Source organism: Chrysochloris asiatica, unplaced genomic scaffold, assembly GCF_000296735.1.
Source record: "Chrysochloris asiatica unplaced genomic scaffold, ChrAsi1.0 scaffold00082, whole genome shotgun sequence".
Lineage (NCBI taxonomy): Eukaryota > Metazoa > Chordata > Mammalia > Afrosoricida > Chrysochloridae > Chrysochloris > Chrysochloris asiatica.
Window position 1 is genome coordinate 7763252 of NW_006408600.1, and position 25125 is coordinate 7788376.

The 25125-nt window shown below is 35.4% G+C and overlaps 1 protein-coding gene across 1 annotated transcript in view; it reads right to left on the reverse strand.

Moving 5' to 3' along the window:
- PARP8 (poly (ADP-ribose) polymerase family, member 8) overlaps positions 1 to 25125 on the reverse strand; it is a 279531-nt gene that overhangs the window by 85214 nt on the left and 169192 nt on the right. The window contains exons 4-10 of the mRNA XM_006865763.1: positions 18667 to 18756; positions 18161 to 18231; positions 16460 to 16537; positions 14490 to 14584; positions 4654 to 4714; positions 3769 to 3859; positions 2802 to 2898 (exon numbers count right to left, since the gene is read on the reverse strand). Coding sequence (XP_006865825.1) covers positions 2802 to 2898; positions 3769 to 3859; positions 4654 to 4714; positions 14490 to 14584; positions 16460 to 16537; positions 18161 to 18231; positions 18667 to 18756 — 583 coding nt within the window. The remainder of the gene's footprint in view (positions 1 to 2801; positions 2899 to 3768; positions 3860 to 4653; positions 4715 to 14489; positions 14585 to 16459; positions 16538 to 18160; positions 18232 to 18666; positions 18757 to 25125) is intronic.

Below are 25125 nucleotides of genomic sequence, written 5' to 3' on the forward strand. Positions count from 1 at the left end.
CTCAAAAACATCAATTCTTCTACAGTCTTCCTTATTCACTGTCCAGCTTTCGCATACATATGAGGTTATTGAAAATACCATAGCTTGGGTCAGGCGCACTTTAGTCTTCAAGCTGACATCTTTGCTCTTCAGCACTTTAAAAAGGTCTTATGCAACAGATTTGCCTAATGCAATATATTGTTTGATTTCTTGACTGCTGCTTCCGTGAGTGTTGATAGTTGATCCAAGAAAAATGATGTGCTTGACAACTTCAAACTTTTCTCTGTTGATAAGAATGTTGTTTATTGGTCCAGTTGTGAGGTTTTTTGTCTGCTTTACAATGAAGTGCAATCCACACCAAAGGTTGTGCTCTTTGATTTTCATCAATAAATATTTTATGTCCTCTTCACTTTCAGCAAGCAAGGTTGTTTCATCTGCATATCTCAAATTGTTAATGTAAGAATACAATTAGGGAAAATATGTATGGTGGGTATGAGAACTCTCTACTACTGTTGCCATTTTTCTATAAATTGAAAACTATTAAAACCAAAGTTTTTAAACATTTATTTTAATAGTTAAAAAATAAATTCAACTATCAAAGTCCCTTTGATAATGACAGTCAAAGTTATCAAAAATAAACTAAGTTAAAATTAGCGAATGAGGCAAAAAACAAAGTAAGAAACACAAAATACAGAAAAACTATATTGATATATAAAACTAGAAACAGCGAATACATATATGATCCTTTACAGTGCGAGTAAATATTGCAATGATGCCTGTTCTTAAATTTACAAGTTAACCTAAAATATAATCAAATTCCCCATAGGATTCTTTTTTGGGACAAGGGAACAATGAAAGCGAAACTGCTCAGTTTTTTGTCATCTCACATAATTGGAGAAGGCCTGCTCAAAACTGTGGAAATTATACTAACACTCTGAACATTGAGAAGGTGGTCAGAAGACAAAAAAAATTTAAAGTAATGTTAATTGTTTGCCATTTTAAACTAAAAGTATCCTGTCCTTGTGACTAGAAACTGAACTTGTATTTCCAGAATTCTAGAAAAGACATATTTTCATAAGACTCATTTAAAGCTATGTCAGTTCTTTTTATTTAAACTATATTTTTCTTCTGAATCATACAGTGACTCTTATCTTTAATTTCAAAGTGAATAAAGAGTTGCATTTCTCCAATTCTTATCACTCCTATCCACTCATAGATAACTAATGTTAGCCCTAGATAAACATTGTAGTTCAAATCAGTGTTATTCATACATTTCTAAAACCTAGGAGAATAAATGTTTTTTGAAAAACAAATTCTTGCTAGCTAGGTCAGTTTAAACTTTGGATAAGTCATACATCTTTTGCAAGTTCATTCTGCTATAAATCCTGATATCTTCAAAGATATTACAAAACAACCTTCAATAATTTATTTTCTTAACTTTTTTTTTTTTTTTGACAATAATCCAAATCCTAAACTCAAATTTGAGTAAAATACAATTTTTCTTCGAGAAAAACAAGTTGTTATCTTCCTTTTTGTAATGTAGTCTCCGGTGCTTGTCAAGTATTACACATTCCTATTTCAAAGTATAGTTTTCCACCAATTTTTCTCTAAGAATGCAATGGAGATTGTCTTAAGTAAAGTAATAGAATGATGGTAGGTACACAAACTGAACACCCCAAATGACCATGCCAAGGTCACATAAACTCCAATCCCTTCCCCCTGATATCTCGGAAGGAAATGACAGCCTCCTACTCCAACTACAAAAGTCTTTGTTCTCTAAGAGGGGACAGACAACCCAGCACTTTTGGCTCTCCTTGTTCCCCTTAACTGTCCTTACACTTGTGAATACCCCATGATATAACAAGACCCTAGCCTCTGCTCCTTACACGGTGAAACTTCATGATCCAGCCAGCCACCACTGGACATAGCTGTGTTTTGCCCTTTGAGGGTAAATTCCCTTACCAGTAAACCATCTCTTTTCTGTAATAAACGAATGCATCTCAGAATAAGTTCTGGTCATCTTTTCAATCTCTTGGCACCTATGTACTCAGAAGGGTTTTCCCTTCTGGGCCTGACACCCAAAAATGAGTTAATATTCTTGAACAATCCTAACATAAGCATGCATTAAGTGAAAAAAAACAAAAAACAAATTGAATAACATCAAATTCATGTTAAGAAACCCATAGTGATTTTTGCTGCAAATAGTGCAGATGAAACCAAAGACACTGGAAACGTAAAACTCCCCATTAAATGAAAGATAAGAAGGCAAACTACCGACCACCCACTAACAGATCTTCAGATGAAGGAGCTGATGACACAGAAAATGTACCCAGGAAAGTTGCTTCCAGGAGTACCCTGGAGTCGGTTCTGACTCATAGAGACCCTGTACAAAGTTTCCAAGGCTGTAAATCTTTACGGGAGCAGAACGCCTCATCTTTTTCCCGCAAAAAAGCTAGTCGTTTCGAACTGCTAACCTTAAGGTTTGCAGCCCGAAGTGCAGAAAACATGCGTTATACTACAATAGAAAATAGGTGGAATTCATTTTAAAACATTTTCAGAATGAAAGTGTTCTTTTGTTTCATAAAACTGAAAGGACAAACACTATTTTTACATGAAAACAAATAGTAGTAGGTGTACAATCCTTGAACTGCCTCTAGAAAAATCTTCATAGTAAAGTATATTTAGCAGATTATAAATCCCATAACTTGGATAGGTTCTATCTACTTTTCCATCACGTAACTGGATTAGCTCTTTTTGCTAAGTGGAAGCATTGTAATGTCATTTTCTGTGTAGCTTCTACTTCTGTCTCCTAGAATAGTTACTTTTGGCCCCCTGCTACAATGCTGCTAGAAATCTCAAACAAATGAAGAAGCCAAGTGGAGACAAGCATGCCAGTTAACAGTTCCAGCTGAGTTCCAACTAACAGGTGCATCAACTGCTAGTCATCGTTAACTTCCATTATAGGGTCTCCAGTCAACATCTAATCTGCAAATTGTGGGAAACTCCAAGAAAAAGCTGCCCAATAAACAATAAGCGCTAATAACAAATTATCTCAAATAAATGTGGAGGCTATTTGTCATTCAAAAGTAGATAATTGGAATAATATGAGTAGGCATAGGTGTGTATGTGTAAATTGGTGTGGCTCCCCGTGGCTTGGAGGAATACGGTAAAACCTGTAATAGGGTCCTTTGTTGCAAGTAGTTATAAGCATTGGACTGCTAGCCACAAGATTGGTGATTCAAAACCAGCAGCTACTCCATGGAAACCCTATACAGTGTCATTATGACTCAGAACTGACTCAATGACACTTAACAATAAAATCATCCCTTAAGGAATGGAAAACAAAAATACTATTAGGATTTCCATTTGCAAAAACAGACATATGTTGCATTTGTTGTCGTTAAGTGCCGTTGAGTTGATTCTGACCCATAGCGACCCTGTATAGGGTTTCCAAGGAGCAGGAGGTGAGCTTGAACCACTGACCTTGAAGTTCAAACAACTTTACAATCTGACGCATTAGCCCACAGTGCCACACCAATTATGTTGCATTTAGGGAGGCAAAATTCATCCTTAATCAAAGGTGAGGTAAATAAACTTTAAAAGTTAAGTCTCAGAATCTGTTACCATAAGTTCTATTGGCAATAAACCACCTTTCTTAGGACGCAAGAACATTTACATACCATTATCAACATAGTTGCACACAGACTCAGAATCACCAAATTTACTTACTCTATAGTGACCAATCAATTTATATGTAAAGAAATCATGAGGGCAGGGGTGGGAACTAACCTGGGCCATTTAAATACTGGGTAAGTGAACAGTGCAGTCGGACAATGATAGGTTCTGTTCGAATGACTTCCCAAGCCACAGCAATCTCCTCCTGCACAAATATATTTAAAAGATGATTCAGTTACCTTTTAGTAGAGTTTTAAATTTTTTTTTTCAAAATGAAATTAGAACTTTAAATAGTTAGGGAGAAGAAAGAAATGCATACATCCTGAAGGCCTATGTATTATCTCAAAACCAAGTTTTGAAAAAATGTTGAATTACTCTTTTTCATTACATATAAAAATTAAAATTGAGAACTTAATATATGCATCCATTCCTCCTGTTAAGTTCCGATAGCCATGTAGAAAGTGGTGCTATGTAAACTGCATTAGATCACAAAATGGATCATTTTACTGTATCATTACAGAACTGCAAAAATTACATTATTACATAACTGCCAAACCAAGTTATGTATCATGGCCCAGCCAAGTTAACACATAGCCTGAGCCATTACAGCGATTCTCGCCTTGCAACTAACTCAGCATTTTCCATACCCAGACATACATCGTTAATTCACAAAACAGTTGGATAGTAGATTTTTTGCCATTCTTGTAAATGAAAAATGTCAGATAATGATTCAGTGAATAAGTGAAGACTAGGTGTAATGAAGTATAAGATATAGGAACCTATCAATTTCAGAATATATTAAAAGAATCAAGGCCAAAAAAAAAAAAAAAACCAAACAAAAAAACATGCATTTTTGTTTCTTCAGTAAGTCATGGCACTTCTTCCTAAGCCACTTTAACAAAAGTCAAAATATAAAAGAGAATGAATAATTAATTTTTTTCTGAGAATAAAAATCAATGTAATTTAAATATATCAATCATTACAAAAATAGATACTTACATCAAGAAAGCTAACATCAATATGCAGATCAATATCTACATCATCAATGGCTCCATATTCCCTGAAAACAAAGACTAACATTAATGTTTAATTTTTCTTAAAAGTATATATGTACCTGGATATTTTAAATTAAAATTTAATTTTAATTTAATTTAATTCTCATCCTGATTTTCACAGATATCTCAGAACTGACTGTGGACATGAACTAACAACCTGGTTGCACTGTGACCTATCTATATCATACAGAAACCTCTTTATTATTTATGCACATAAATTTACCGTTGTTGCTAGATGCCCTCCAGTTGCTTCAACTCACGACGACCTTATGAAATGTTGTCCAATCTTATGATATTTTCATCATGATTGATGTTTCAGTCCATGTGTGTTGACTATCTCGTCAAACCATCTTATTGAGGGTTTCCTGTTTTTTGCTGACACTGTAACTTTACCAATCATGATGTCCTTTTCTAGCAATCAGTCTTTCCTGATAATGAGTCTAAAGTAAGACAGTTGATGTATCACTGTCTTCACTTGCATTCTGGTTGTCTATCTCCTAAATTCAGGAGTTGTTTACGTTATAGTTTGGTTCACAGTCTAGTCATCCTCACATCAACGGAGTACTCGGCTATACTTCTTCCAAGATAGATTGGGTCTTTTCTTCAAGTAGTCCATAGAATATTCAGTATTCTTCACCAACACCATAGTTCAAAGACATTCAATCTTTCTTTGGTCTTCCTTTTTCATTGTTCAGCTTTCACAAGCATTTTGAGGCCATTGAAAATAACAACATTTGAATCAGGTGCACCTTAGTCCTTAAAGAGTAGCATCTTTTCTTTTTAACATTTTCAAGATATCTTTTGCAGCAAATTTGCCCAACACAATACATCATCTGATTTCTTGACTACAGTTTCCATGGGCATTGATTGTGGATCCAATCAAATTAAATTCTTGACAACTCCATTTTTTATCTCCTTTATCACAGCACAGAGTAAGTACTTAATAAGTATTTCTGTGGACTGCATATTTAATACTAATAATAGTGAAAATATCACGGCACTTCAGTAAGGTTCACAGAAGAAATCTTAATGATTAAATGATTTTGTATAATGTGATAAATAATATAATCCATGAGATCTTTTGCTTTTTGATGGCAATGACAAAGACAGCATGCTACAGTATAACTTAGCTTCAGTGCTTTCTCTAGTATCCCCTTAAAAATGTACCAAAATGCTAAGTATATTTTCATCATTTATGAATTGTACTGTTTATTCTTTTATGATAGAAGTTATACAAAGAAGAAAAGGAGGAAAAATGTTCACATAGAAATTAACTTTTTTAAAAAATTCTGAAATGTCAAAATATCTATGCAGTTCAGTAAAGATAAAACAACACACAAATTTAGATATGATATTATACATAATGTATGGCAAGAATAAAAACCAGGCAAATGAACCAGTTCTTCTATTACTTTAGTTCAGGGATCAGTGAGCTTTTCTGTAAAAGGACAAGACAATACATATTTTAGGGTTTTCAGGCCATATACAGTCTCTGTTATATATACTTCTCTCTTTGTTGTTGTTTTTCACAACCCTTTGAAGAAAAACAACAAAAAAGAACTATTCCTAGCTCCCATGCTGTTAAAAAACAGGCTCCTATGGCCTGCCAAGCACAAAAAGTGTGTAATTCATAAATACAAAAGGTCAAATGTCTATTAATGTATGTCAAAAGAGAGAGCCACTAAATCTAATGAAGAGGAGAGATTATTAATGATGTTCAAAAGCAGTCTTATGAGCATGACATAGCAGAAGCTGAAACTGACAGAAAATAATGACGAACCGAGGCATAAGCTGGGTCTTAAGGCAAATACATACATAGAGACCTAACTTTATCAGTGGTTGCCAGCGTTGTGCGGGAGGGAAAAAGTGTAGCCACTGTTTAGGAAGCACTGCGTCTCTGTTTATGGTGGGGAATATTTAGCATGGGCATGGAAGATTGTTTCACTAGTGCAAGTGGTATCACTAAGTCATATGGTAAAACATACTGATTTCGCAAACATTGTACTGTACACATTAGAGTCCTGGAGGTGCTGTCATAAGCATTGAACTGCTACCTGCAAGGTTGGGGACTCAAACTCACCAGCCGTTCTGTGAAAGAAAGATGAAGTTATCTGCTCTTGTAAATATACACAGTCTTGGAAACCCTCCATATGGTTTCTATGAGTCTGAATCAACTTGAAGGCAGTGGTTTTTAGTGGGGAGGTGTTATACATATTGCCTTCTACAATAATAAAATAATTGGATCACTTTACATTTTTTTTACATTATAGATATTGATTAATCTTCTGAATAAAAATCTATGTGCACTTATCTTCTAATAGAAGACTTTATAGTCTGGGTCAAATACTATGAATATAGGTAAGCTTTCGGATGGTGGTGATGGTGGTTATATGTTGCGGAGTCGGTTCTGACTCACTCATAGGTTTTCTCAGGCTATAATTCTTTATGAGAACAGTAAGCCTCATCTTTCTCCTTCAGAACGACTGGTAGCTTTGAACTGTTGAATTTAAGATCAGCAGCCTAACTTGTAACCAGTACGCTACCAGAGCTCCTTTAATCTGCTTTAAAAGTGTGCCAATTTATAATCACACTAGCAAGGAGCTCTGGTAGCGTAGTGGATACGAGTCGGGCTGCCAACCTCAAGGTCAGCAGTTTGAAACTACCAGCAGGTCCGTGGAAGAAAGATGAGGTGTTCTGCTCCCGTAAAGATTTACAGCCTCGGAAACCCTGTGCAGGGTCACTATGAGTCAGAGCCGACCCCACAGGTACTTAACAACAACAACAAAGCCAGGTTATGCTAGGGCCCACTTTCCACTTCCTCATCACCAGGCATTTGTTTCTCTGTTTTCAATTGATTAGTGGAAGATAACTACTGTTTGGTATTATTTACAATGGCAAGACTTGATCCTTTTCAAAGCAAAGAGAAAGAGATTAAAGATAAAATCCTCCAGAAAGAATCTATTCACAGTTGTTTTCTCCATAAATACTTCAAGAGAAGTATTTCCACTGGTTTCTTAGTTTTTATTGTTGTTGTTGTGTTTTTGGTTAGGAATAGTCTCTGCCTTCCGTTTCCAACACTCCCAGTTTCGATTTATATATATATTAAAAAAACGAAATAAAGGGCAACAAAGGCTCTCCTGGGGCACTGAGAGCACAGAATTTTAAGTAGGTAGGTCTTAAAGGTTTGCAACTAACTAGATTCTGTAAGTAGAGATCTGAAAATAGTCACTTTTTACATTTTGTTTTTATGCTACACTTCAAAGAATTCACAAACAACACTGGGTATATGCAAACCCATTTCCTTTGCTGTGGTACCCTTTTTATACAATGCCAGTAATTTCATGTTTCCTGCTGAGAGATTACAATGAATGATTACAGTTTGCCCCTGATACAATGACTCAGTCATCAGGATTGCTTCTGTATCTGAATAACTTTCACTGGGCCACAATCTCATGAATAGCAAATGCAAAATCAAGTTGAATGCCTGAAATATGAATGCAAGTTGAATTATGAAGCTAGATATCTGATTGTGCCCTCAATGCTATAATAATTTCTTGCTCTGCCTACATTTATTCACTGTGAAAAGACCTAAACAAATTGAACTTGAATACTTTTGTAAGTTGAAGGAAACAGCACGCAAGGAAGTGATCTGATGCGGTTGTTCTCTTTGGAACTGAGTTTTCAAAAAACTCCTTGAGAAATGCTCCTACCTGACTACCCTTTAACACTTTACATAGGACCTACTTTACTGAAGAATGTATGTGGGAACCTTGAAAAAACACCATGCTAAGTGACATAAATCAGTTACAAAAGGACAAATGCAGATTCCAATGGTAGAAAATATCTAGAATAGGTAAGTGTAGACTGAGCTACACTTATTAGGAAAGAAGAGGTTCTGGTGGCACAATAGTTAAGTGCTCAGCTCCTAACCTAAAGGTCAGCAGTTCAAATACACTAGCCACTCTACAGGAGAAAGATGCATCTGTCAGCAAAGTGATACTGGTAATGATTAGACAACATGATGATTTATTTTATGTTATTGAAATGTGAATGTGAAGAATATAGAAATGGCAAGAGGTCTGTGATATATACTTATCAGTTAAAACACTATATGTAAGGAATTTTATTTCATTGAACTTGTATTTTTAAGGGCACTATGTACTTGAATTTTTTTTTTCTTTTTAATTTTTTAATGCAATGATAGCAATAACAATCTCATGAATAAACAATATCATATGTTAAGTTATCAATATTGGTCCTCCTCTCTCTGAATGTCAATGTTGTTAAGTGCTATCAAGTCAATTCCCATTCTTAGCAGCCCTGTATAGTTTCCAAGGAGTAGCTGGTGGGTTTATGTGGTACAAAGTCCAGTGCTGATCCTACAGCACCACAACAAGAGTCTCCATATAGCTAGACTATATTCATTATGCTACTGTGATATTTAAAAATACAATCTGAAAAAAATTAACAATAACTGTGCTGGCTATAATAATCAAATATTTTCAATATCTACATTTCTCTCACAAACTCTCAAACAAATCGTGTTATTAGGTGCCATCAAGTTGGTTCTGACTCAACGACCTTATGCACAGCAGAATGAAACACTGCAGGTTCCCACAATCCTGTTACACTTGAGCCCATTGCCAATGCCACTGCCACTGTCCCAATCCATTGGGGGGGGTCTCTGTCATTTTCGTTAACCGTCCACTTTACAAAGCATGATGTCCTTCTTCAGAGACTGGTCCCGCCTGATAAAAGTATGAGAGATGAAGTCTGGTCATCTTGGCTTCTAAGGAACATTCTGGCTGTACTTCATTTGTGCTCTTGGTAATCCATGGTACATTTAATATTCTTCCCCAACACGATGACACAAATGCATCAGGTTTTCTACAGTCTTCCTTATTCACTGCCCAACTTTCACTTGCAGTTGAGACTACTGAAAATACCAGGGGTGATGGTACTAGACATCGTCATAGTCAACTCTACTTTGAAGAGGCAGCTCTTCCCCAGTTGTATTTTGAGTACTTTACAACCTTAGGGACTCCTTTTCCAGCTTAATGTCTGACAATATTCTAGTGCTAGTCAACATGTTTCAATATTCAATATTCTGATGCTATCTGAAAGTGTTCCACTGCTATTCATAAGGTTTTCCATGGCTAAACATTCAGAAGTAGTCTGTTTTTCTTCTTCCTAGTCTGGAAGTTCAGTTGAAACCTGTCCACCATGGGTGAACCTGCCAGCATTCAAAATACCAGTGGCATAGCTTCCAGAAACATGCAAGCAGCCACAGTATGACAGACTGACAGAAACAAATTATATGTATACAGATACACATACAAGTAAACTTCAAAACAAGCTCTTGGGAAATAAGCCTTTATGATATTTAGTTATTTCTGCTTTTACCAAATTATTGTTTGAGAAGAAATATATTTTGTGAAGAAACATACTATTTCAAGTCATCTGAAGCAGAGTAGCTTCAAGTCAATCTCTGCATGCCTACTCGGTGTGTTTTTTGCTCACTGTGGGATAAATGTTTGTGAACGGCCAAGAAACACACAAATTCAGTAGTTAAGAAAAAAGCTTAACAGATTAAAACATTTGCAAGACTGAGCATAAGGTAGTTATAAGTTTCTCTAAAGGTACCTTTGGATGGGTGCCTCTGAAAAATACAATTAGGTGCTGGTGGCTGAAGGGAGCCTTTCATTTGTACTCTTGTACAAGTGAATTTCACTTGTTTGAGAATCAACGTATGGAAAAGACCCTCTCTGAGAGAAAGGGATGTTTATGTTGTTTTCTCAATTAAAATACAATTATAGACACACTCCAAAAACTTCTCTGAAGGACAATAGGGATGAGAAGAATTACAAAATTTGAACCAGATAAGAAGAGAAAGCACATATAAGATGGTGCAATAGAAGTATAATATTCACAGTTGCTAGTAGGCCAGGGACAGTCATTAACTATTCAAACGTTTTAATAATAAATCTAACACTTTCCTATACCCTTTTCCACCCTAATTGGGGGTGATTTTGCCTCAATCTAGGCAATCTCAGTCATTCCCATCTCTTACAGAGAACTTAGATATGGTTAGGTGCCTTTCTCATTAGATGCCATGCTTTAAAAAAATGACATCAAATAGCCCATTGTGTATACTGAGGTACTTTTGCTCTTCAAACTCCATTAAGTTTTTATAAGTCTCAATTAAGTGAGAGAACAGTTAATTAGATCAGTCTGTTTTCAATAGATTTAGAACTTTGCAAGGAAGATGATTCTAACACTGTGTGGCTTCTCCTATATGCTGCTGCCTCAGTATTTGACACTAAACATTAAATTCATTCTTATTTATTTTAAGTAAATCAAAGTAGTCCTACTGTGATTCACCTTTATGACATGAGGCCTTAGGGTGCTTTTAATTCTGAAAACATCCTCTACAGCTAAAGAAAATGCAGTAATGTGGTTTGCATTCAAACAGAATCAACTTTTACAAGGGAATAGGCAAGGAAAAATTAAAACTATCCATTACTTTTGATTAAATTGAGGAAAAAGTCCAATTTTTTTTAAATTGCAAAAGCAGAAAATTATGAATAATTTAATTAATGGATAAAAAGATACTAGCACAGATAATCTGTTGTTGTTGTTGTTAAGTGCCATCGAGTCGATTCTGACCTATAGAGACCCTGTATAGGGTTTCCAAGGAGAAGCTGGTGAGCTTGAACTGCAAACCTTGCAGTTTAAACGGCTTTGCAGTCTAGTACATTAACGCACAGTGCCACGCCAGTTAATCACAGGTACTTAACAATCCTGGGGGAAAAAAAATCTTGCATGCATGGTAGTAAGATTGGGGTCTCAGAGCATGGAAAAGAATCAGAACATTTTATCCACAAAAGCAACCAATATGTGTTAAAATAACTTATTTGCAAATATATGCATTGTATTATAGTTTATTAGTCATACCCCAGACTTGTTTGTTCACTTATTATTTATTGCTATTACTAGGTACAATTGAGTTAGTACTGACTCAGAGACCTTATGTACAACAGACCGAATCTATGCCTACTCCTGGGCCAATCTCCCCATTGTTGCTAAACTCAATTCCACTGTTGTTGTCACTGTGCCAATCCATCTCACTGTGGGTCTTCTTCTTCGTTCATCCTCCACTTTACCAAGCATGATGTCCTATAGCAGGGACTGGTCCGACCTAATAATATGTCCGTACAATGAGAGATGAAGTCTGGCCATCCTGGCTTCTAAGGAGCATTCTGATTGTATTTCTCCCAACACAGATTGGTTTGTTCTTTTGTAAATCCATGGTACTTTTAATAATCTCCTCTAACACCATAACTCAAATGCATCAATTCTTCTATGGTCTTCCTTATTCACTGTGCAACATTCATATGCATATGAGGTTACTGAAAATACTATGGCTTAGGTCAGGCAGACCTTATTTCTCAAACTGGTTATCTTTGCTCTTCAACACTTTAAAGAGGTCTTGGGCAATAGATTTGCCTAATGCAATATGACGATTGACTTCCTGACTACTGTTTCCATGAGTGTTAAAGGCTGATACGTGTAAATGAAGTCTTCGATAACTTCAATAATTCCTTCATTTATCATGATCTTATATATTGGTCCAGGTTGTGAATTCTTTGAATGCTGAGGCAGCTTGTTTTATTTCTGCTTTTCTTTTTAATCATTCTTGTATTTCAGTGATTAGCACAGCTTGTGATAAACATGAAATACAGGCCGTGGGTCCTTGATTGTTTTCATTAGTAACATCCATGCAAGAAGATGTTGGCATTACTTCATTTCAGATTTTTAAGAGGGCAAGCAAATACTTTAAAATTAAAAGTATAGCACAGCTATAATTAATAATTTATTGGTATATTTATAGGTTCTTCATGAAAACAAGTGTTCCAAAATACTCTTTTCTCCACAATGTTGTCCATAGCTTGTCATGATCCACACAATCTTAAGCTTTGCATAGTCAATAAATCACAGATAAACATCTTTTTGGTATTCTCTGAAGTTAGTCAAGATTCATTTGGCATCAGCAATGATATCCCTCTTTCTATGTCTTTGTCTGATTCAGGCTGGAACCATTGGAAGGAAGTTCCTCGTCAATGTACTGTTGGAGCCATTTTTAAATTATCTCTGGCAAAAATTTTTATACCATTCAGTGTCCCCTTGTTTTGTAAATACACTGAATCGTTTAAAATTAGGAAATATCTGTGCCAGGGTTGTATTCTTCTACTGTACTGATTCAGTCTTTATGCTGAGCAAGGAATCTGAGAATCTATATCATATTAAGAAGAAAGTGGCATCAATATTGGAGGAAGACTCATTAACAACCTGCTATATGCAGACGATACAACCTTGCTTGCTGAAAGCAAAGTATTTTACAAGCTAGAGAAGGAGTAATACAGTCATTGTAACAAGACCTAAGAATTATTTTTGTAATACAATATGTACTGGAGATTCAAATCCCACAGAAAAGCGGATCCTTGGAATGAGTCTGGAATGACAGAAGCATTTCTTGACAAAAAAAGCAACTTGTGCAAATCACAAAGCCAAGTCAAGAGGGAAATGGTGTATTAGGGGAACATGACAATTTCAATTTTGGTGGATAAGAGAATGGCAAGGAAGACTGAGGTGAGTATGTTAGAGGACTCTGGGATTACACAATCACTTGGAAACTACACTATAGGTAAAAAGCCATTCAGAAAATTTAAATAGGAATCTGAACCAACCTAATTTAGTTCTAGAAACTAGTGTGAGAAAAGCAAATGTTGTTTTTCTGATGTTAAAGAGAGGTAAGTGAGGATGGTGCAATCTTTGGAATGGTAAACAGTAATTGTACACTTCTTGAACTCTTATCATCGAGTAATACGCCCCTGGAGAAGAACATCAGATATCATAATGTGGAGGATCAGTGAAAAAGAGAAAGACCCTCAATAATATGGACTCACACAGTGGCTCCCACAATGAACTCAATCAAACACAGCAAAAACTATTAGCATGGTGCAGGACCAGTTGTACATAGGGTCACTATAAGTCACAACCAACTGGATGATACCTAACAACAACAAAAACAACTGCAGAATATGACACACTATTGCTCAATGACAAGCTGCAGAATGATTTCTTCTTTTCTTTAAGGTTCAGATCATGTATCAGCATGTGATTTGGATGATGTTGCTGTTGTTAAGTACTGTTGAGTGGGTTACGACTTACAGCAACCCTGTAAAGGGTTTCCAAGGACTGGCTACTGTACTGAGCTTGAACCATCGACCTTGCAGTTCAAATGGACTTTGCAGTCCAATGCCTTAACCCTCAGTGCCAGAGGTTATATATTATTTACTTTTATTATTCACACAGATGTGGCCTTGATTTATGGTAACAGCATGGGCCCACCAAAAATAGCGTGCATGAATTCACTTATTGCTGGAAATAATTATGAAACTATTTAAGACCAATTGTTCATTAAACTAAGTCTCCAAATAACTAATCTCTTTAAAGTAATCAAGAGCATCTTAAATCTCAAGTACAAATACATACGAAAACACAGATGCATCAAAAAGTCTGTGCAAAAAAAATCCATATATTTTTATTCCATTTTTCTGGGAATAAATATCCATAAGTATTCTATTTACCATAAGTAGAAACAAAATAGAATCTCTCTGGAGCACAGATACGTTAAGTCCAAGAAAATCACTCTGATACAAAATTCCAATGACAAAACCTCCAAAGAACCAATTTTATTCATCAAAGGAATTTATTTACCTGAGAGAAACTGCATGTGGCCCATATATCTCTCTCACCGCTGACAAATCAGCTTCTAACTGAGGATGCTTGTGCAGTTCTCCATCATAGTTTACCTGATGAAAAGGGATGGTTTAGAAAAGGCTTAAAAAAAAAAAAGAAACACAAACATACTCTTGAAAAGATCACACTGTGAGCTTTGTTATGGATACCTTTTGTCAGATTATTTTTTTTAAAAAAGTAACTCAGCAGTATATTCACTAATTTTTAGATCCATAGGAAACTATGATAATTCACTGTGTTTGTTTTTGTTAAGTGCCTTCGCTTTCGAGTCGGTTCCAACCCTTAGAGACCCTGCATAAATGAAGATGTCCAAAAAAATGGAAAATAAATGTCTGGCAGGAAATCTGATAAACTTCTGGACTGAATATCTAGATTAAAGAAATCAATTATTTTTCATGAGTAAGATTAACTGTGTAAACAGATGAGACATAGAATTATAAAATTCCCTCAGAAAAAAAATTTGGAAGAATTCTTTTTTATAAATGTTAAAGTGTCATACTGTTGAAAAATAATTTCACTGGAAACAAAGTTCTATTGCTAAAAAGGTATGCCTTGAGAGAAAAAAATTACATATATTGTTATTGTTAAGTGCTGTGTAGTCAGTTCTGACCCATAGTGACCTTGTATAGGGTTTCTGAGGAGTCGTTGGTGAGCTTGAACCGCCGACCTTGTAGTTCAAATGACCCATCGCACCACACTGGGACTCCACTTACATATGAGGGTTTTCAAAATATTTGTGGAAAATGGAATTTAAAAAAAAAAAAAAAATGGAATTTTTCCACGAACTTTCTGATGCCCCTTTGTATGTGCTATGTTGTTGTTGTGGTAAGTGTCACTGAATTGGTTCCTGTTCATAGCAATCCTGTATAGGGTTTCTGAGGCTGCAAATCCTTGTGGGAGCAGAAAGCTTCATCTTTCTACGCATGTATGCATATACATTTATGTATATACATTATAAATATATGTATATTTGTATATACATATATATGTATATTGTATACACACACATAGAGAGTGAGTCTTGGTTTGGTGCTGTCAATTTAAACTGCAAGGTGGGAAGTTCAAATTCACCAGTTGCTCCTCTGAAACCCTATACAGGGTCTCTATGAGTTGGAAACAAGTCAACAGCACTCAACAACAATATAATATATACAATATATTATATTGTGATTAGCTGTCTGGTATCCAGGACTTATGAGTCGGAACCGAATCCACGGCACACCACTCCCACCACCACCATATATATCCTACTTATATATACAAAGAAAGAGAGTGTCCTGGTGTGGCACTGTAGGATAGGTACCGGACAATGGACAGCTAATCACAATGTTAGTGTTCAAACCCACCAACCACTCTGTGGAAACCTTATACAGTCACTTAACAACAATATATATACAGAAACACACACACACATATATATATATATATATATATATATATATATATATATATAGTTGTTTTTAAGTGCTGTTGAGTCGTTTCTGACCCATAGCGACCCTGTATAGGATTTCCAAGGAGCGTTTGGTGAGCTTGAACCACTGAATTTGTGGCTCAAACGACTTTGCGGTAGTACAGTGCGTTAGCCCACAGTGCTACACCAGGACACACACTCTCTCTCTCTCTCTCATATACTTAAGATATATATATTTAAGATATATAACTAAAAGTATAATAATGTAAAATTTAAAAGCATAATAGATTTTGATAATGAACTAGGTCAACTTCAATGTAATGAATGATCATAACAAACAAAAGAATTACAATTTTGGAAAATATGTTGAAAATGAGAAACAGGTAAATTATATGCATTTTCTACTTATTAACAAGCCATGACTAACACATAGGTCTCCTAACTCCAAGGCACAGACATTCATTAGGACATATTAGACTACTACTAACCTTCCTAGTATTAGGTTATCTGTACTTACCTGTCCTCCATAATAAAATTCTTCAGAATCATTATCACCTTCAGAATCTTCTTCCACTGTACTATTCTGTCTTGAGTCCTAAAAATAATAGAATGAAAAGCCAATATGAATGACCAAAGAAGCCAGCCTCTTTATCAAGAAAGTAGTAAATGGCTTTAATAGTCACATATTCTGCAGATTTTATATAAAAACAATTTTGATGCAATACAATCTAAAAAAGTAGTAGGATGTAAACTTTTGTGGGCACATTCAGCTCTACATAGATCACTTTTAAAAGTTCTGTTTCTCTGACCTTTGAGTGAGGTGTGCAATTTAATATTTGATGTATATTGAAAAAGTAAATATAACCAACTATGCCTTTGTTTTTATCCTCATAAAACATTTGTCCAGTTCATGCTGATTGAATCTTTACTTAAAAGCTCCTCAGCATTACTTATCCCAGACTGCTCACTTCCAAGGCAACTCTACACAATGGAATGAAAGAAAAGACACTCTGAATCCAATAATATATAAATTAAATTGTAAAGAGAAATGGGAATCATATTATGAAGAGAACCATTTCAGTTTATAGGAAATACGTTTTGTATTTCAGATTTCAAAATTATGTTCAAATACGCTTTAAGTTTCCATTTCCAATGAACTGAATCACATCTGTTATGTGTCTAAAGTGGAAACAATAAAATTCATCTGAAATCACTAGTCATTAATTAAACTACTGGTGGTACTCACATCCCTAGCTCTACTAATAACAGTGAGGAGAAAAGGAGCTTCCTTTGCACAGAAGGATCCAATCCTCCAATGCTTTGTAATCATCCCTAAAGTTCTACACTGAATTGCAAGCTCTTAGAAAAACAAAAAGCTAGAAAAGGATATTGGAATTTGTAAAAACGTTACCACTTTTTGGTTTTAGCAACAGCTTGACTATATCAGTGATCCTCAATGCATGTAGGTAAAAAGAGGAAGAACAGAATAGACACAGAAAGGGAAGTGCATAGTTTTGAACACAAAGAAGTGTTGGGGAAAATACACAATCATTTTGTTTATTTAATATCCTCGCATTCATTTATAGTTTCAAGTAAAATTTTTGTAAGGGGGATAGGGTGTGTAGTATAAGATTGTTCTTTTTTTAAGACTGATCAATAGTAATAAGATACACTGAATCTATATGCTACTTTGACTAAAAGATAATGTTTTAGAAATGACCTATTAAGGGGCCAGTCAAAATTTGTACAGTAATGTACAAGTGACTTAAGTGTTCCTCAGTCAACTACATTATTTGATGAAAGAATAGAGTAAGTTTTTTTTTCATTCATTTAATTTAGATTTAAACCAAACATTCTTTTACTACGATTTTAAAGAAAAAGTCCTTCTCAGGGTTAATTTTGGGCCACTCCTCTTACCAAGAGGTCTGCTGTGCCATATAGGACATGCACTGGACTGCTAACATCAAGATCGGCAGTTCAAACCCACCAGCCATCCTTAAATACGCTAATACGCTATATACGTGGTTGTATAGTCAGCCCCAACTCAATTGCACTTAACAATAGCAACCCCTTTATCACATGAAAAAACTAAAAACCCTAATCCAGAAGTTTGTACTTCATTTCTTCTACCATATGCAATTTAAATCTGAGTAAGAATGGTGGCATTAACTATAAAATACACAGTAAATTGAAAATATATAAAATGTCATTTACCTACCTCCCCATTTTCCTTCTGTAATTTTGATTTTATGGATAAGCAACAGTTAATGTCATTTGTTTTTCTTAATTCTGAAAGAAAGTTACAATTTAAAAAATAAGCTATTTATCAAATACTAATGAACTTCCATATAAAAACAGTGCTTGTCTAAGATATTGCAGTCAAGCTGAAGATTCTGTCAGCTCTCATTACACACTTTACAATAACTACTTTGCCCTAAACGTGCTTTTTAATGATTTATTTTACCTAGCAGTTTGTCACCATGCACAAACATATTTTCACAACAGCAAATGACAACATAGTACTTGTACACTTGAAAAGTAAACTTATACATTCAAAAACACTTGAAAAACATAAACTGACATATTTTAAATAGAAAAGTTGTATGGAAATCCAAATTTATAGATGCTAAAGGTAAATATCCACCATAGCTGTTAAAGCAAAATAAAAACTACTTCTTTTTTTTTTAAGTCACCTAAAAGAGAAAATATTTCAATTCCAGTTACCTGTTGCTATTCGATGAAATATTACTGGAATTGGCTCAGTAGTAACTAACACATCTTCATCATTGTCTGAACTCGACACATACGTATTGTCTGCAAAGAAGTACAGATTATTAAGGGATAATAACTTAAAAAACAAAAGTTTATGTTCAATTAGTTTTGTTTCAACAACAATCAAGCACACACTACTGTTCTGATAAAATTCAAGAAAAAATTCTGAAGTAAATCAAACATGTACGTGTCACTCAAGTCTAAATGACCACCTTGAAGACGTCTGCATCTCTTCTATAGGAAAGAGAGACTATCTAGCCTACCCAGATGCATCTTTAATATCTCAAATGGTACGTAAAAGGTCAGCCCAAGTCACTGAGACATCCCAACAACAATATACACGAAGGGAAACATGTGTCATAGCAGAGACAGCAAAGAGGACCACTTGGAATAATTATGATTTAATATCCAGTCATTTACGAATTTGAGCTGATGATGTTGTTATAAACCAAGCCTCTCACCTTGCTCTAAAATTACCTTCAAATGAATGTAAAGTGTCCTTCTTCTTCCATGAATTAATTTTATCAAAATACACATGACAAGTTTAATGTACAGGTTGTTGTTGGTAAGTGACTCACTGTAACCCTCTATAGGGCTTTCAAGGCTTTAAATCTTCGTGGGAGCAGAAAGCCTCATCTTTCTCCAGTGCAGTGGCTGGCAGGCTAGAACCTTAGACATTGTAGGTTGCAGTTCAGTGCTTATTGTATGGAGCCACCGCACTGCCTTAATGTACACAACACTAAGTTATTCCACACGTTCCTAAAGTTTCATTATTCACTGTGTTTCCTCTAGGGAAAAAAATTAATTATTTTTATAATTCTAATGTTTTCCCCAATGATTACTGATTCTTAAGTATAAGCTAATGAACTTGAACTTAATATAACACGTGTTGTGTGTTTTTTAAATTCTATTTTGCTCACTGTTGTCTGCAAGGCATCTAGATACTTTACAAACACTTTGCCATTTCTTTAATATTAGACCTAAAATACTTGTTGGTGGCAAACTAGTAGTATAATAAGTATAAAATAGTATAAAACATCCCTAAGGAAGCTTGTATCAATTTCTGCTAAGAGAAATTTTGCATTCAGATGACTGACTAAAGAAAAAAATATCCTTCAGAGCCAAGTTTTCACAATATTGTGTCAGTACTGTGAGAACATGATTTCTAATTGATAGATATCTACGTCATTGCTTTATTTCCAAAGAAACATCTGTACTGTGTTTAGACCTTGAGTAATGAGTAAATGAAACTGATCTGTATTCGCAGCTTAATTTCAAAAGACTGAATAGTATTCAGAACGGTGAAAGGGGAAGGGTGGACTAGTTTTACAACAAAACAGAATTTTAACCACAACTTTTACTTTATTTAGATTTTCAAATATTACCAAGGAGGGTGTGAAATTTCTATGCTTATCAAGTGGGATTAATATGTTTATCTTTTATCAATATCTCATCATAGTGTTTAAGTTTGGTCATTTTATCTAGAACTTGTTCTGTCAGTAACCTCATACTTAAATCCTTCTATTAAAGCCTATTTGTTTATTTCTAAAGTCCTGACTTGGCGTCTTATAGATTAAGTCATCCAATATTTATCAGCCTAGTTGTCTGTTTTCCTGGATTCCTTGGAGCAAGGCCAGTGAGAAAGGGAACGTTAAAGCAACAGAAGAAAGAGATGACCACTAACCAATAGGAAAAATCCAAAAAGTGAGCATAAAATCAAATAACATCAAAACATCATGAAATGATGGAATCAAAGTCATCAAGAAGCTACTAAAGTAAGGCCTTTAGGTTAAGAAAACACAGAGCAACTTAGTTTAGAGAATTTTCTACCAAAATGGCCTGCATAAAATTCTGATATTATAAGGCAGTAAGATACCATTCGGAGTCCTGGTGTGACACCGCAGGTTAATGCTGGCTACTGCATGCAAGGTCGGTTTGAATTGCAAAGTCGGCAGCTCAAGCTCACCAGCCACTCCTTGTAAACCCTATACAGGGTCATTATGAGTCAGAACCGACTCGATGACACTCATCAACAACAAAATACTATTCAGGGGAATATTTGCAGTTTTGTGAATACACGTTACATGGATTATGTTTTTAAACATATTTTAGAAGAGATTTTTTTTAAATCCCAGTTTAACCAAAATCTTGCTAAAACACTGATACCACAACATTGAAGGAACAGAGAAGTAACAGATAAACAACATTGCTTTAGAAAAATGTTTCCGTTTAATTATCTGTTTCTATTTTGATTAGCATTTAGTCATTAAAACATTTTACTTTCTGTTTTTGGCTTTATATGTTGTGATCTGAAATGTTGAGAGGCTTTATAACAGTATCTATTCACTTGTCATTATGACCAAATCACAGGAATATGTGCAAGACATGAACAGAACTGAAGCACGGTAGAAAAAGAATTTCTAACCTACAGTGTGTTACCAATTTGCAGTTGTTCCTTTTTACTCTCAGCCAAGGTCTTCTAAACCATAAAATAAAGAATTTTGCTGAAGAGTCTCATGTATCTTCCTAGCTGTTTAAGAACATGTTTTTGTTTTTGCTTAAACAATTACTTCTAAATTTTCCTCAGACTATTTTGACATCTGCAATAATAACAAAATCTTGGTTCAGAGATTACAAAATAGGACACAAAAATCCGGAGGAAAGCATTTAAGGTAACAGAATGAGTCAGTGATAGGACAGGAATGTTTTCAAACTCGAATACCTTCACTGGAATTCTCACACTAGGCTGCCGATTTTTTTTTTTTACTTCTTAATTTTTTAACCTCTGGGGGTAACTAGGCTCATTAAGGCATTTGCTTTGTATGAAACCTGTAGCTATTTGCTAACAGCTGTTAATACTATTAATATTTTCTTTTCACTGTACTACCTGACTATGCACAGATTACCAGAAAATCTGTGGACAACTGGGGGAGGGGTTTAGTAGAAAACTATGGTAAAACATTATTTAAACTACTGCTTTTATTTTTTTCAAATGCAGCATAGTTTAAAGTCAAGTCTTTCACTTTTTCATGACTATATATAACTTGGTATAAATAATAACTACAAATAGTGATTTTATTTATTTTGTAACATATTCAGACTGTTTTCTTGAATTCAGTTTGTAATATTCCTATTATCACCCAAGCTAGTCATTTATTATCCCTATTTTAAAACTGGGGAAACTGAGGCTCAGCACAATTAAAAAGTAATTTGTTGAAGCTATTTAAGCAATTAGCAAATCGTGAGGGTTGATTCTAATTCGAAAAGTCGGGTTATTGAGTTTTTTATTTTTTTGTTATTTTGAGAAAATATGAAGAAATACTCAAACTTTTCAATATATAAATATGTTGTTATTGTTGTTGTTAAGTGCCATCAAGTCGGTTCCGACCCATAGTGACCCGAACAGGGTTTCTGAGGCTTACGAATTAAATATAGTTCATTTAAAATAGAAGTTAAGGAGCTCTGGTAACATAGGGGGTTACAAGTTGGACTGCAGTCCTCCAGAACAGCAGTTAGAATCTACCAGCCACTCCTCAGGAAAAAGATTTACAACCCATAAAGATTTACAGGTTCAGAAACCCTATTCAGGGTTGCTATGAGTCAGAACCAACTCCATGGCACATAACCACCACCATAATTTATTAGGATCCTAGTTTTCAGCCAAATGGTTCACATACAATATTACACAAGATGTCCAAGTATCTGCACAAAGGTAAAGACTATTTGGACTTATAGGTACTAGAGGATCCAGAACTGCATTCTCCTTCCTCAATTAGAGAGTAACGTGACAGACATTAGAGAACTCATCCTCACCAGTAGTAGGTTAAGTCTCAAAATTAAAAGTGATGTAATAATAGAGGATTGTGTCAACACTTAACCTCAGTACGGCAGACAGGAGCCTCTGGTGGTAAGCAGCAGCTCTTAATGAACAAAGATAAGGTGCAAGAGGTTACCATAATGGACAGCCAAATCAAAGTAATAATGAGACAGAATAGCCTGGTTTTCAGGGCTGTGGCAGAGGTGTTGTTACAAACTACCATGGAGTCTATTCCATCTAACAGTGAGCCTTTATAGGAGCTCTTGTTAGGCCTGAACCACCAATCTTATGGTTAGCAGTCTACTACTTACCCACACCAGGGCTCTTTTCAGTTAATAAGTATTGTTGTTGTTTGTTGTTGGGTGCTTTCCAGTCGGTACCGACCCATAGCGACCTTATGCACAGCAGAACAAAACTGCCCAATCCTGACCAACCTCACTCCTGTTGCCACGCTTGAGTCCACTGATGCTGCCACTAGGCCAGTCCATCTCGTTGGGGGACTTCCACTTTTTCTCTAACTCTCCAACTTATCAAACATGATATCCTTCTCCAGTGACTGGTCCCTCCTGACAATATGTCCGAAGTATGAGAGACAAAGTTTGGCTATCTTGGCATCCAAGAAGCGTTCTGGCTGCACTTCTTCCAAAAATTGGTTCTTTTGGCAGCCCATGGCACTTTAAATATTCTCCAACACCATAACTCAAAAGCATCAATTCTTCTACAGTCTTCCTTAATCACTGTCCAGCTTTTGCATGCATGTGAGGTTATTGAAAAATACCATGGCTTAAGTCAGGAGCATCTTAGCCCTCAAGCTGACATCTTTGCTCTTCAACACTTTACAAAGCTCTTGTGCAGCAGATTTGCCTAATTCATACGTCGTTGGATTTCTTTACTGCTACTTCCACGCTGTGAATTGGAGAAGAATGAAGTCCTTGACAACTTCAATCTTTTCTCCATTGATAAGAATGTTGTTTATTTGTTCAGTGGTGAGGATTTTTGTTTGTTTACATTGCGATGTAATCCATACTGAAGGCTATGCTCTTTGATCTTCATCAGTAAATGTTTTAAGTCCTCTTCACTTTCAGCAAGCAACGTTGTATCATCTGCATGTCGCAGGTTGTTAATGAGTCTTCTTCCAATCCTGATGCCACGTTTTTCTTCATATAACCCGGCTTCTCACATTATTTTCTCAGCATACAGGTTGAATAAGTATGGGAAAAGAATACAACCTGTCACACACCATTTTTTAATTTTAAACCATTCAGTGTTCCACTATTCTGTTTTAACAACTGCTTCTTGGGCCAGTTACAGATTCCGCATGAGCACAATTAAGTGTTCTGGAATACTCATACTTCGCAATGTTGTCCATAGCTTGTCATTATCCACACAATCAAAAGCCTTTGCGTAGTCAATAAAGCACAAGTAAACATCTTATTGATATTCTCTGCTTTCCGCCAAGATCCATCTCACATCAGCAATGATATCCGTTGTTTCATAGCCTATTCTGAATCTGGCTTGAACCTCTGGAAGTTCTATGTCAATGTATGCTTGTAGCCATTTCTGTATTACCTTTAGCAAAACTTTACTCACATGGGATATCAAAGAGATTGTCTGATGATTTCCGCATTTCGTTGGGTCACCTCTCTTTGGAATGGACACAAATATGGATCTTTTCCAATCAGTCGGCCAGATAGTTGTCTTCCAAATTTCTTGGCAGAGATGAGTGAGTGCCTCCTGTGCCGCCTCACTTTCTTGAAAGATTTCAATTTTGATTCCATCAATTCCTGGTGTCTTGTTCTTTGTGAATTCCTTCAACGCACCTTGGACTTCTTCCTTTAGTATCATTGGCTCTTAATCATATGCTACCTCTTGAAACGGCTGAACATTAACCATGTCCTTTTGGTACAGTGACTCTGTATTCCTTCCAGCTTCTTTTGATGCTTTCTGCATCATTCAATAATTTGCCCAGAGAATCTTTCCATAACAAAAGTTGAGGCTTGAATTTTTCTTCAGTTCCCCCAGCTTGAGAAATGCTGACCATGTTCTTCCTTTTTGCTTTTCTGATTCCAGATCTTTGCATATTTTGTTGTAATATTTGGCTTTATCTTCTAGAGATGATCTTTGAAATTTTCTGTTCAGCTCTTGGACCTCCTCATTTCTTCCCTTTGTTTTAGCATTTCTACACTGTTGAGCAAGTTTCAGTGTCTCTTCTGACATCCATTTTGACCTCTTCCTTCTTTCTTGTCTTCTCAATGACTTTGCTTTTTTCATGTATGATGTTCTTGATGTTATCCCACAACTCTTCTAGTCTTCGGTCTTTAGTGTTTAATGTATCAAATCTGTTCTACAGATGATCTCTAAATTCAGGTGGGATATATATATTCAAGGTCATATTTTGGCTCTCGTGGACTTGTTTTCATTTTCTTCAGCTTCAGTTTGAATTTGCACATGAGGAATTGATGGTCTGTTCCACAGGCTGCCCATGGCCTTGTTTTTACTGATGATATAGAGCTTTTCCATCTTCTTTTTCCGCAGACATAGTCAATTTAATTTCTATGTATTCCATCTGGTGAGGTCCATGTGTATAGTCATCT